We start from the raw sequence: 14,058 nt of genomic DNA, 5'->3' as shown, positions 1-14,058 counted from the left end.
AGAAAATCCTAACTGATTTATTGAATGTCACCAGGGTTACGGCATGAATGGACCGCCGTACCTTACTTTGCATATTATGAAAATAGGAATGCCTATTAATAATAATGATTTGTTCGTCTGGATTGCGGAAGTTTGTTCCACGGACAACACGGGTAGGACTGTTCAATAATCCAAGTTTTCTTTCCAATACGACACCGTTATTAACACAGACTATGGCGAGTTCGGACTTTAATGGTTTTCGTGAGGAGTTTGGTAAGGCTAAAAACATCGTAGTACTCACTGGTGCCGGAGTAAGCGCGGAGAGCGGAGTGCCCACATTTCGGGGTGCTGGTGGCTTATGGAGGAAATTTGCAGCCCAGGATTTGGCAGACCCTAGCGCATTTCGCATGAATCCTTCACTTGTTTGGGAATTTTATCATTACCGACGCGAAGTTATGGCTTCCAAAGATCCCAACCCGGCTCATATTGCTATTGCTGAATGCGAAAAAAGACTAAAACCTCAAGGGCGTGATGTTACCGTTATTACGCAGAATATTGATGAGTTACACCAACGTGCTGGATCTACGAATGTCATAGAGCTGCACGGAAACCTTTTCAAAACGAGGTGCACAAAATGCCAGGACGTCCAGTTTAATCGCAATAGCCCCATCTGCGAAGCGTTGGCGGGAAAAGGAGAACCAGATCCAAACGCTGACGATGCCCGAATCCCTGAAGAGCAACTTCCACGGTGTACAAAAGAAAATTGTGGTGGACTGCTTCGCCCGGGTGTTGTTTGGTTTAACGAATGTTTGAATGACTCTGTTCTGAAGGCAGCACACGACAAACTGGATGAATGTGACTTGTGTCTTGTGGTTGGAACGTCATCTGTTGTGTATCCCGCGTGCTTGTTTGCCCCCGAGGTGGCCTCTAGGGGGGTTCCTGTGGCCGAGTTTAACGTAGAGGCTACAGGTGTCACCGACAGTCTTGGATTCCATTTCCGAGGCCCCGCTGGGGAATGGCTTCCTAAAGCTTTGGCTCCCCACCCTAATGAGAAGACGAATTAGTGCAACCTGGCACACAATATGTACTTGACAGTTCCACTTATAGACTTTTCAGCGTTAAGTATATTACATTCATTGTAAAAGAAAGTGAATACTGAATTATAGATTTTTGCTGGGAGTGATAAAGATATCTGATTTTTTGATGTACGAATTTTTATTTATTATTAAGTTTTTTGCTTTGCGGTTCTTCTGCTTCTTTTAAAAAGATGTTACTGTTTTTTTTTTGACTGCATTCATGCATGAAATGTTTTATGATGAAGAAGATCAGATCGATTATGCTCTTGAAAACGCTTAACTTCAAGTGAGCAGCAATCACATATCACAACATCTAACCGCACTTTTGTTACAGAAATATTCATGATATTCATTATATTGCTGGCAGTTTTTACATCTTACAATTTGTTTAGTTTGGGATCAATAAAATGTCTTTCAGTGTTTTGCTATTTACTAGCCATCTTTAGGAAATCGGTCAGTCACCTAAAATTAGTTACTCAGTAATCTTTCAATCACATTTACTTAGATATTCAGTTATCTTTCAGTCATCAATTCAGTTTTAATAATAAATGGCTGCGTTGCATCCTGTTAATCATTATGAATCTGCAGATAGGTTCTTTGAAGTTAATTTAAGACGATAAAGTTCTACGCAGTGTTTGACTCCAAACTGTTAGAATTTATATTCAAGGGCACTATATTTTTTTTTAATTTTTGCAGGCATGCAGACCTTTTAATATTACTTTGACTTTCAATTCGGCATTCAGATTCAATCATGCATATGACAAACTTAATTCAGAACAAAGTGGGTTGTACTATGTTATTTCAATAAGTATATAAGTTATGTGATAATAATTTAAAACAGCTATATAAAAATAAATTCATTTTAAAATGGTCCCATTTTTTACACGTCTATATCCCGTTGATTTTCCATAGTAGGCCTTAACAGTGCTGCGTATCGATCTTAAAGTCAATTTTATAAAGAAACATGTACGAGAAAATGTTGATGCTGTCAGTCTTTTACATAGGCGTATCTATGCTGCAGATCGATTTTACGTAACTCATTTAGACCTTCCTTGCATGCATTTGAAATTTACGGAAACAGGTAACCGTCTTGTTGAACGTATCACTCGACCGTGCCATGATGAACAGATAGCCCGCGTGGCGCAGTGGTTAAAGCGTTCCAAGTTACCATGAATCCTAAGGATTCCTGATCCTTACGTCGCGGGTTGAATCCAGGCTGTGTGTGGATGCTAAATCTGTAAAAGACCGTTTAAAGCGTGGCCCTGTATCGCAGTTAAAGTTTTTGAAAAAGTTTCATTTCCAAATGGCCCTAAGTGCCGAGTACAGAACACAATTTGTAGCTCATCCTCGGCAAGTGGCTGCGTCTCAATATGAGTGAAACATTCTCGAGAGGGACGTTAAACAACATACAACCAATCACAATGAACATTTTTTTCTAACTAGGAGAAAAAATTAACGATGCTTGCTCGCTGATACAGTGTCTTTAGACGAATAAGAAAGAGGAGACGAAACATATGTATTTGTCACATACTAAGTACATTGTAATGTTGACATATGATTAACAATCTTGCATGTAAAATTAAACAACAAAACATAGACTACACCTTCTATCCAATTGTAAAATTCCAGGTTTTTGCCTCTAAAAGTTATGGGTGCATGGAAAGGAGGTGTTACCAAGAAACTGACTTATATAAACAGATTTTAAACTGATACAGACTATTAACAAACAACTTGACACGATATGGAATTTAACAGTTAGTCTTTTTGAGAGAACCACTTTGAAAATTTTTATATAGTCTTATAGTGATGGATCAAATCAAAATTGCATTAATTTTGCATTTTTTGGATGTACACTTTCTGTTGGTTAGAATGTATATATCCTACAAATCAAAATAACATTTCACATTGATCCCGATGCAAATTACGTATGTTTCCTTTACCACAGCCTTTTAAAATTCCTTTGACTTTCAATTCGGCATTCAGATTCAAACACACACGATTGCATTTAAATTTGTTCTCCCTTTTTTGCGATTCTTAATTTCAATTCAACATTTAGATACATGAACGTTTTTTTTTTAATTTCAATAATAATTTTAATTCGTACCCGGCATAATTGTCGACTCCATAAGTCCCAGTGAAATCTGAATGAAATACACCAAAGAGTCTAGTGGTTTTTTTTGCAAATTCCCTCTTCCAAAGTCAATTTTACAAAGAAACATGCATATAAGAGAAAATGTTGATGAAGTTAGTCTTTTACATGGGCGTATCTATGCTGCAAATCGATTTTACATAACTCGTTGAAGGAAATCACTGATATAAAACATAATAAAACTTGTTGAACGGATCAATATTCAGTATATAATGAACATGTTTTTTAAAGGAGCAAAAATTAACGACACTTGCTGATATCAGACCTTTACGTGAATCAGATGATTGATTGTATGCTGTTCAACGTCCCTCCTACCTATATAGAGCGAACTTAACGGTGTAGAGTTTACAAATTTTATCCCAATAACCTGGCACAACGTAGGCTGACCAGTGGGGAAACTTTTACAACTTTTATCGTCCAGCACACACCGCGACACGGGACTTCGGTTCCTCCCATCCTATTTCAACACACAAATCAAATGGTGTAGCCAAACCCGCGCAACGTAAGGTAGGCACAACGGCAACCTGTAACTCCTGCGATACATGTACGGGCTATTAGGTGAATGTTAAGATAAGCAAGATCAAATTGTGTCACATATGATTATATATGATACCACAATGAACAAACTTGCATGAAGATTAAACAACGAAAGACACCTTTATCAATTTAAAATTTCCTTTTGTACTGTCATATTGTGATTTTGCCTCTAAACCAAATCGAATGAAAGAAACGTATTCAGAGAACAAACATATTTTAAATTGATGCAGACTATTAACAAAGAACTTGACATAATATGGATTTCAATGGTCTTTATGAAAGACACACTTTGACACACAATATATGTGTCAGTTATAAAAATGAACAAGAGATTTGGAGCATATATCCTCTCTTCGTAATATATCTGGACTCAAAACTTCACTCACAATCGGTTTCATAAGGCCACAAGGAGTTCCCCTGAAATATTACATACAATCAGATTGACCATATTTGCACCAGCAACACACACGAGAAATGGAATGATGTATTTTGTGCGAGGAAATCATTTCATTAGACCTGCAAGACGTGTAATGCTGGATGGTAACTTCCTAAGGGTGTGTCCAATCTTGTCCCACTTCTTCCCTTCAGGATTTTAATGAGATTCATATAATAATGTACTCTTCTGGCTTCTCTCTTCAATAAAGTTTTCAAAATGTGGTTCTTTTTGATCAAGGCTATGATTCACTTATAAAACAAAATAAAACTGTTATTTGAAGTTAATTTAAGAAAGAAAACTACGCAGTCAATTGACACCTTGCAATTGTTTGAATGATTATATTCAAGGGCAACAATTTTTATCAAAAAAAACTAAGTTACAGAAGACCTTTAATATTCCTTTGACTTTCAATTCGATATTTAGATACTAGTAATTAATGTATATGGATGACATTCTTATAGTTTGTAATCTGAGCTCCACTTTGCATTCCTACAACATTCAATTCAATGGCTCTATTTGTATGTTAAAGATGAAAAACAGCACAAGGTTAATTTTGTATTTCTCCATGTATGTCTCTGTCCTTTACAATAAGACAGAATTTTTATCTGAGCTGAGCATCGGTTTGGTAGCAAAGTAAAGGATTTTTGAGACCCAGATATTCTAAATCATTGTAACACAGCTTTTGCCATGCCAGTTGTGTAACCTGATGTCACGGATAATGTTCAGTCATAGTTAAGATAAGCAAGATCACACTCCCCAAATAGATGAAGGACTTAACTTCTCTTATGGGGTCACTACTAATTGCAAATTTTGGGCAATTGTGTTGATTTTCATATTATGATTCCTTCAAGTTTATCTTGAGTCCTGTTCCTGCTGATGGTGCTGCAAGGCGTGTTTGTTTTGAAATGCAGTTAACTGTTTGTGCGAAAAGAGAGATAGGTCATTAACAAAGTCTTGATCGTCAAGATGGGTCAGATGGAAGTATCCACTGTATACTACGGTATTGTTCCTGCATGTTAATTGTATTCCTCATGATCCAGTCAATTACTAAGAGGAAGAGGAATGGTGACAGCAAATATCCTTGTTGACCTCAAAATGTACCAAGTGGACACATTAGGATATATTCTGCTTTTATAACTTGTATTTAATGTTTGATTTAGGTTGTTTTTATGTATTCACTATGAAAGACAAAAATTGGAATTAATGAGCACTCTTTTTTAAAAAAAAAGTCGTCAACAGTATGGTGGAAAACCGAACGTCGAGATATCTTTTGGAGACAATACATGAACATTAAACTTTCTCTAAATACTGGTGATTTACATTTAAACTTTTTTATGCTTTAGAGGATTATCAAAACAACAAAGAATAAAAAATTCATAAATAAAAGAATCAAAATACATTTTGTTTACATGTCTTCAATTTAATTTCTGTCAATGAGAATTAGAATTTTAGAAAAATAACATCAATTATACTTAATAGGTACAGTAAGTGAATAGCAGATTTTGTGCTAAAATGGGAGAATACAAAAAAGTAACTACATGTATACGTACAGTTTTTCTTTATGATGTCCTCTTCAGGTCAAAATATAACAATTTCGCCTACATGTATGTACTGAAACTGTTTAACAAGATGTAAGGAGGTAAGCGTAGTAAGATACATCGGTCTTACAATAACCAAACATTAACTATGTATCCTAAATTCAATCATTCCACTTATAACAAATGGGCGAGTTCAATGCTAACAAATATTCTGACAACGTTAAAAAAAATGTAACATTCTTTCTCACAAGAGTCCAGTCATTCAATTCGATCAAGTTGTTTGAACCTTTTTCATTCACAATATATAGTATAATAATTTATATCATCGGGATTGGAGACAATTTCCAAAATCTTAAGTGATCTTTTTGAAAGCAACTTGTTTATCTTTGAAAAGTCAAAACTAAAGAATGTCTATACTTAAAACATAAACTGAAGCAATATTTACGCAAATGATGCACGCCATGAAGACTTTTTCTACTCTCATAGCTGTGTCTTTACTGCAGGAAGTGGTAGGTTTCAGACGTCCTCCTGGACTAGTTAATGTTTTATGGCTTTCCATCACCTTGTAGACAGTCTTACAATGAAGTTGTTGTACATTTTCTTTTTTCTCGGGATCGGGATCTCCATGATAGATACGAAGAACAATGGTTTCCAGAATCACAACCATAGCACTCAGAATAACCTGTGTAGTAACATAAATGCTGAACCACGAGATGTTCTCTGAGGATGAAGGCATTGTGTCGCTTAGAATGCTGGCAAACACAGCAAAGGTTAGAAATAAAGCCATAGACATGCCAATTTTCTCCCCGGCTTCTATTGGCAAAACAAAGCAGAATATGTTCATGGTTGAAAGCACCACTATCGGTATCACAAATGTTAAAATGGCCATGGTTGGACGTCGTTGTATCTTCACGACAAAATCGAGTCTAATATCTATGGAATCATTTCCTCTTCCGTACATTATTTTTTTAATTTCCTTTTCTATAGAAATTAGGTTCCACTCTCCATTAGCTGTTAGGGTTGATAAGTCAATTGAACATATTTTGTCATCAATTTTTATTTCATGAATATTTGATAATAAAGACTGGAATGCATAAGTGCATTTCTGTTCGTCAAACGGATATTTCTCCATATTAATTTCACATTGAATCGTGCTCTTCACCGTATCGTATAAAATTACTGCCCCATAAGGTAAAATAAAAACTTCATTGTTTTTTACGGAATTAAAACTGATACATTTCTTGTCAATTTCTAGTTCATTCAAATTACAAACGGCTGGAATCCAGACTTTTTGGGCAGGAATCCTTAGACCTTTGACATCATATTCTGAGATATTCCAGCGGAGATATTCATCTCTCCAATTATAAGCCAACCAGACAATTGATGAAAACGTTTGTGACTTCTCGTTAACATGTTCTATACTATGAAGCGAAATGGACACACCAAATGGAACATAGTGAGTTCTGTTTAAGACAGGCTTACGAAAGCGATTGTATCCATCAAAGAGCGCATTTTGGAGAGATGTTTCGGGGTCCATTTCCCCAAGGGCTTGACCAAGAGAAAAAAACAACGCAAGGAAAAATACAACACACTTGGACATATTGCGAAACATGTTCAGTGACAATTTAATAGAGGAGGTTACAACATGGACATTGCAAAAGCATGATTTATACTTTTATTTTTATCAGTCAATAATTATGCTTTTTATTAACAAAGCAGAACCTCGTATGAATAGTTTTAATTTTTATTGACTTAACGAGAACTGTAATGTTTCACGCCATTATCATGTTGGAAACCATTTATATAATTATTGATATTGATATGGAACAATTAAACTGAATTAGTGAAGATCAATATTTTAATCTTGTATATATTTATTAGTTACAATGTCTTAGCTATGTCCCAAACATTATTTGCATTGATGAATGAGCTATACAAAGAACAATTCTGAATTTCGGACAAAGACTGATTTCAGGAAGCACAGTCTGATAGAAGGTTGTCTTTCTCGTTTTTTTGGATGTTCTGCTTAACTATAGCTATAATCTGAAAAAAAACGATACATATATATTATTATAACAGTAACTTGATCAGAAGGGTCGTATCACGTCGAGTTGACAGGCGCTGATCATCAGATCAAACGAGACGCGAAGCGTCGAGTTTGATCTGATGATCCGCGCCTTTCAACGGACCTCCTTAACGGACCGAATAAATGCTGCCTGCAGGAAAGGTAAAAACTCCTTTTATACTCTCACAGACATTGGATATCCCTACCTTAATCCACTAACCTTAGTCCATCTGTACAAATCGGTCATCCTGCCTTCTGTATTGTACGGCTGCGAACTGTGGAATAACTTGTCAGCAACAGATTCTCAACGCCTTCATGACATTCTATATGCAAGTCCTCACAGAACCTTCCACGCCAAACTACATCCGATATCTGTGAAACCCTCTTTCACGTCCTTCCAATAAGTGTTGAGATAGACTAAGGAAACTCGTGTTCTTTGGACGTCTGTGTCGTATGAACTGCAATATTTTACCAAAGAAAATATTTTTAGTCCTTCTGTTTTCCTTCTTTGCTAACCTGAGCAACTGTCAACAAGGATTTGTTCCAGATGCCATTAACCTACTGTGTGCATATGATCTTCTTCAATTCTTATACGAATGGGTAGCTGACGGCGTCTTCCCTTCCAAATTAAGTTGGAGAAACATTGTAAGATCTACAACCAGCAGAAAACAGAAGGATTTAAGACAATGTCGTATGGCGAACAACACTGATTTCTCTAGGTTTCATGCAGTCTTCTGTGATAACGACCCATCTTCCTTCTGGCGAACACCAAAGAATTGCTATGAAATTCGCTTATACAAATTCATATGCAAACTCCTTTCTGACCCGCCGCGTGACTCAGTGGATATCTGTCGCTTCTGTGGGACTGCATTCCGTGATCTGTTTGTCCATGTTAGTTGTTCATGCCTTATCACTTCGAACATCCGGAACAACTGGTGCAGTGACATCACAAACACCTTCTGTATTGAACTTTCAGCTGAGGTATGTGCACTCACCGATGAAGAACTGTATGTCATACTCCTTGGTCGCGCTCTAAACACCAGGATAGCAGAACAGAACGTTGTAGATTTCCAAGTAAAGAACTTCCGACTTATACGGGATGCATCAGCACATTACTACAGGGTGATGTATCAACATATGCCAGTGGGGGACAGTTAACAAATTCCCTCTTGTATGAAGTGATACGTTGTATATATCCATTAACTATTTTCACTTTCGTTTTCTTCTGTTTGATTATTTTCTTTTCCTAACTTTGTACAATGAATAGTTGATTTTGTTCTGATTGTGTTAAATAATCTCATATTATGAGGAAATAAAGAATGAATGAATTATAACTGGCTAAATATGTTAAAATAAACCTTTAGAGATAAATTGGATAATATTAATCCATTAAACAAAGCATAATAACAAGGGACTTTTTAACGCGCAAGAAAAATAACGTCATATTTCTGCGTACTACGTCATCAGTTTCAGAGAGTGGTGATATGGATTCAAAAAACAACATGTTGGTGATCCGGAAAATCGGATCACGACGTCATGTGGTAGCGTAAATTCAACAGTAAAATTGGATGATACACATTAGGTATATAATAAAAGATAATACTGATGGCTCATTAGTTCAGTAACTGTCCATGATTGAATCATTATTCGTTGAATATCAGTTTGAATATTCCTCAAAAAGGGTCAATTAGGTCTGCAGGATAGAACACCGTCATTTCGTAACTCAAAAGTGATTGGAAGATTACTGATAGTTTAATAAAAGGTTACTTAATTACAAACCTATATATGCTACTTAGGGACCTTTAAAGCTTTCTATATCACTGAGGTGACTGAAATGTGCAGATTCGTTATTTGAATATTTGTGCATTACAATGTTGTATCAATCCACAAAGTCTGGTACCTACATAATTATTATCAATATCTTTATATATACTTAAAACGACTTTAAAAAACGTGCACAGGGTGTGAATAGCCAGGGCTAATATCAGTTGAACTATTCTTAACTAAAAATATTATATATGTGTTTTTTTTCGGGGAGGGAGGGGGGTTAAATTTAAATTTCGATCCTATGACAGGGTGCCTTAAAATATTTTGAATTATTCCTTACATCACATCCTACTCAAATATCTCAATGTTATTTAGGGGCAAGCCTGCCCTGAGGACTTCTATGCCAAAATCCATGCACAAATTGAAGCACATAATGCTGTTTTGGCCAACTTTGAAGGATTTTTGTAAGTTGTAAATCAATTTTTCTTTCAGATTGCGCTCTCTAAAAACAGACTTTGTCTGAAATCTAGTCTAAAAATAGATCTGTACAATGAAATCATCAATGCTAATTCTTCTTATGTTGAGAAGGAAATGTGATTTTCATTTGAGACCCAGTCATTAACTAACAAAATACACGCATTAAAATATTGATTTTCACTAATTCAGATTAATTGTTCTCTATCAAATTCAATAACTCTGCAAATGGGTTTCCAACATGACAGTCGTGAAACATTAAAACTGCTGTTATTTCAACAGAATTGAAAAGACTCTTTTCTCATACTTGATATTACTATGTAAATAAATCGCATTGATTGGTAAATATAAACGTATACATTTGACTTTGGTAATGTCTATCTTGTAGCATATTCCTTTAATGTCACTGAACATGTTTCGTATTATGTCCAAGTGTGTTCCATTTTTCTTTGCGTCCCTTTTTTCTCTTGGTCAAGCCCTCGGGGAAATGGACCCAGAAACATCTCTCCAAAATGCACTCTTTGATGGATACAATCGATTTCGTAAACCTGTCCTTAACAGAACTAACTATGTTAAATTTGGTGTGTCCATTGCGCTTCATAGTATAGAACATGTTAACGAGAAGTCACAAACGTTTTCATCAATTGTCTGGTTGGCTTATTCGTGGATAGATGAATATCTCCGCTGGAATATCTCAGAATATAATGTTAAAAGTTTGAGGATTCCTGCCGAAAAAGTCTGGATTCCAGCCGTTTGTAATATGAATGAACTAGAAATTGACAAGAAATGTATCAGTTTTAATTCCGTTAAATACAATGAAGTTTTTATTTTACCTTATGGGAGTGTTACTTTATACGATACGGTGAAGAGCACGATTCAGTGTGAAATTAATGTGGAGAGATACCCGTTTGACGAACAGAAATGCACTTATGCCTTTCAGCCTATATTATCAAACACTCATAAATTAGAAATTGAGAAGAAAATTTCCTTAATTGACACATCAAGCCTAACAACAAATGGAGAGTGGAACTTAATTTCTTTAGAAAGGGAAATTAAAAAAATAATGTACGGAAGAAATAATCCCATTGACACTAGACTCGATTTCGTCTTGAAGATACAACGACGTCCAGCCATGGCCATTTTAACCTCGGTGATACCAATAATGGTTCTCTCACTAATGAACATCTTCTGCTTTATTCTGCCAGTGGAAGCCGGGGAGAAAATTGGCATGTCTATGGCTTTATTTCTAACCTTTGCCGTGTTTGCCAGCATTCTAAGCGACACAATGCCTTCATCCTCAGAGAACATCTCGTGGTTCAGCATTTATGTTACTACACAGGTAATTCTGAGCGCGATGGTTGTGATTCTGGAAACCATTGTTCTCCGTATTTATCATGGAGATCCCGATCCCGAGAAAAAAGATAATGTACAACAGCTTCACTGTAATACTGTCTACAAGGTGATGGAAAGCGATAAAACATTAACTAGTCCAGAAGGACTTTTGAAACCTTCCACTTCCCGCAGTAAAGAAAAAGCCATGAGAGTAGAAAACATCTTTATGGTGTGCATCGTCAGCTTAAATATTGCTTCATTTTGTGTTTTATGCATTGAAATTCTTTAGTTTAGACCTTTAAAACAGAATCAATTTACTTTTTGCAAAAGATAGGCTATAATCTATTTAGAAATGTCTTTTAGATATATTTTGAACTCACGTGGATTCGTGTTGCGAATTGACGTTTAGAGATGAAAATAATTTTTGTCATTTGACAAAACGTCAGCAAAATATTGAATACAACAGTCAGAGTTTTTTTTTTAAAGGAGAATGTTTTATTTTGTAATTTTGAGTAGAATAAGAATCATTATGAATTTAAAAAAAATTGTTTTGTAGGTGAATATGATGTACTTTTGTATATCGAAGAAGTCATAGAATTTTACTTTTAAAAAAAGATGTGTTTTAAAATTGTCTAAAAGGTTTTTACGAGTTCTCATTCGATTTTGAACACTTTTAATGCAATTTCTGAAGAGTTGAGACAGGGTTTTCCAAGATTATTTGAAAGACCCTACAATGCATATTTTTAAAGTTGTTAATAATATTTTGGAATTAATCGTATAGGAGGAGAAATCCAGATTGAATTTGTTTGTATTAAGAAATTCTAATACAAAAAGTATGTACAATTAATTGGCATTTGGGTTTGAAGAATCTCTATCCTTGAAAGGAAATCAAGAGCATACTCTAGATATCAACAAGTTGCAGATTTGAATCCAAGTTCTAAAAAGCATTTTAATCGTTATTGTGTTCATATTTGTTTTGTCAACTAGAACTAGTAAATTTGGTTACTTTCTTTCTTATGGAAGAAAGAGAAATGGTTGGCAGTTTGCTATTAACCCTTTCTTTTTTCAGAATTACAATTTCTGTCTAAGAATCAATTCTACAAAAGTATCGTTGTCTTCTCATTTATCAATGATTCGTCTTGTGGTATCATTTTCGACAGAATTCATAATATATATTAGGATATTTTTGCAGATTGATAGATTGAAGTTCCCTGAACTCCAAACCTTCTAAATCAATGTCTTAAGTTCCTCATCGATATAACTACTCTTCCATGATCGTTAGTGACATGTCTACTAGAGTAGGACTACGGATGAAAAGGGAAGAATAAATTTTTGCTTTAGATGGTTTATTTCTATGCAATGTGAATATTTTATTTTTAATTCATACGTTTTAAAGCAATATCGAAAGGACATTTATAAGTAAGAAAAACAGAATGTGGACTGTGGAGAAAGAATGTTACAAATTATTACGGCGTCAAAAATTTTGTTAGGAAGTTTAAGTTTCAGGAACCACAGGGATTTTTCTCATTCATAACACGTTGTGGTTTACAAAGCTTGTCATGGGCAACGTACATAATTACAAATCCCATTCTGGATTCTGTTTTAGAAAAATTTAACTATCGATTTTCTCCGGGATTTTTATACGAGTATATAAATAAAGGCTGTATGACGGACAAAGGAACGAAGTAAAGTTTGGTGTGGAAGATAGATGCATTACCTAAGTGGAAATTAAATCAATCAAATGAGCCATCTTTAAAAAAAATAGCTAAAGTTGACCCGACTCATTTTTTTAACATTCCAGGACACTGATTTTTTTTTATTCCTTTTATCCCGTCACAAAGAAAAGATTTTCACACCTACTTACCCACCCGATACTTTTAAATTGAATCAGAAGAGGACACACAGATATTATTTTAAAGAGGGTCTGAGACCTCGTTAATATTTGGTTATTGTAAGACTGATATACCCGGATATTCTAACTTTGCTTTGTTTTTAAACCGTCTCACCACACAGGGACGTAGCAACCGGGGGGGGGGGGGGGGGGGGGGGGGCTGCCCCCCCCCCCACTTTTTTTGCCAACACTACTTTTACTATTGAAAATGCTCATTGAAAGGCTGGTTGGCCCCCACACTTTATACTAAAGTAAAGAAATATGAAGGAAATATAGTATTGTAAGCTTAAAAAAAATGGATATCGAAAGGAATTGGTAGTGAAGAAAGTTTGCCTCAACCCCCCCCCCCCCCTCCCCCCCACGAAATAGGATTTTCGACTTTGGGCAATTTTTTTTTTCTTGTCAACTTTTTCAGGTAAGTAAAAAAAAATTTCAGTGGCTGCCCCCCCCCCCCCCCCCACTTTCAAAACCGATGCTACGGTCCTGCCACATTCACATTATTACACTGTGACCTTTCTTTTGACGTTGTCATCGCAACCATTAAGAAAACTATACATTTATATGTTCATGTAGTTAAATTACATTTAATTGTTCTGTTTTCTGTTTAGCACTGTTTAACAGCTATTTGAAGCATTGTAATCAAATATTTTTTTCTAAAATTCTAATTCTCATTGGCTCATAGGTACCTTTTCTTTCAATCCGTCGATGACGCAATCTCTGATTTGATATCACGTGACTTTACGATCAGGACTTTTGACAGCACCATAGGCCGAGGGTTTGTGAGGAGATTAGTGGATCAGAAACCCTTGGCTAG

At 35.5% G+C, this 14,058-nt stretch overlaps 3 protein-coding genes across 3 annotated transcripts; 2 read left to right on the top strand and 1 right to left on the bottom strand.

Annotated features, from left to right (window-relative positions):
• LOC134275167 (NAD-dependent protein deacylase-like) lies at window positions 1–1,483 on the top strand. The gene has a single exon (XM_062757421.1). It carries the CDS (start codon window positions 105–107, stop codon window positions 1,041–1,043), a length of 939 nt encoding a protein of 312 aa, XP_062613405.1. The 5' UTR covers window positions 1–104; the 3' UTR covers window positions 1,044–1,483.
• Window positions 1,484–6,115: 4,632 nt separating this feature from the next.
• Window positions 6,116–7,252, bottom strand: LOC134274809 (neuronal acetylcholine receptor subunit beta-2-like). The gene has a single exon (XM_062757048.1). The coding sequence runs from the start codon at window positions 7,250–7,252 to the stop codon at window positions 6,116–6,118; it is 1,137 nt and encodes a 378-aa protein (XP_062613032.1).
• A 3,193-nt stretch (window positions 7,253–10,445) lies between these two features.
• On the top strand, window positions 10,446–11,642 carry LOC134274801 (acetylcholine receptor subunit beta-like). Its single transcript, XM_062757036.1, has one exon. The coding sequence runs from the start codon at window positions 10,446–10,448 to the stop codon at window positions 11,640–11,642; it is 1,197 nt and encodes a 398-aa protein (XP_062613020.1).
• Window positions 11,643–14,058: the final 2,416 nt, after the last annotated feature.

The sequence above is a fragment of the Saccostrea cucullata genome, unplaced genomic scaffold (genome assembly GCF_032062105.1).
Source record: "Saccostrea cucullata isolate Sc308-1 unplaced genomic scaffold, CSIRO_AGI_Scuc_v1 ctg72, whole genome shotgun sequence".
NCBI classification, from domain to species: Eukaryota; Metazoa; Mollusca; class Bivalvia; order Ostreida; family Ostreidae; genus Saccostrea; species Saccostrea cuccullata.
Note: the sequence above shows the minus strand (reverse complement) of the source record. Positions and strands in the feature narration are given on the sequence as shown.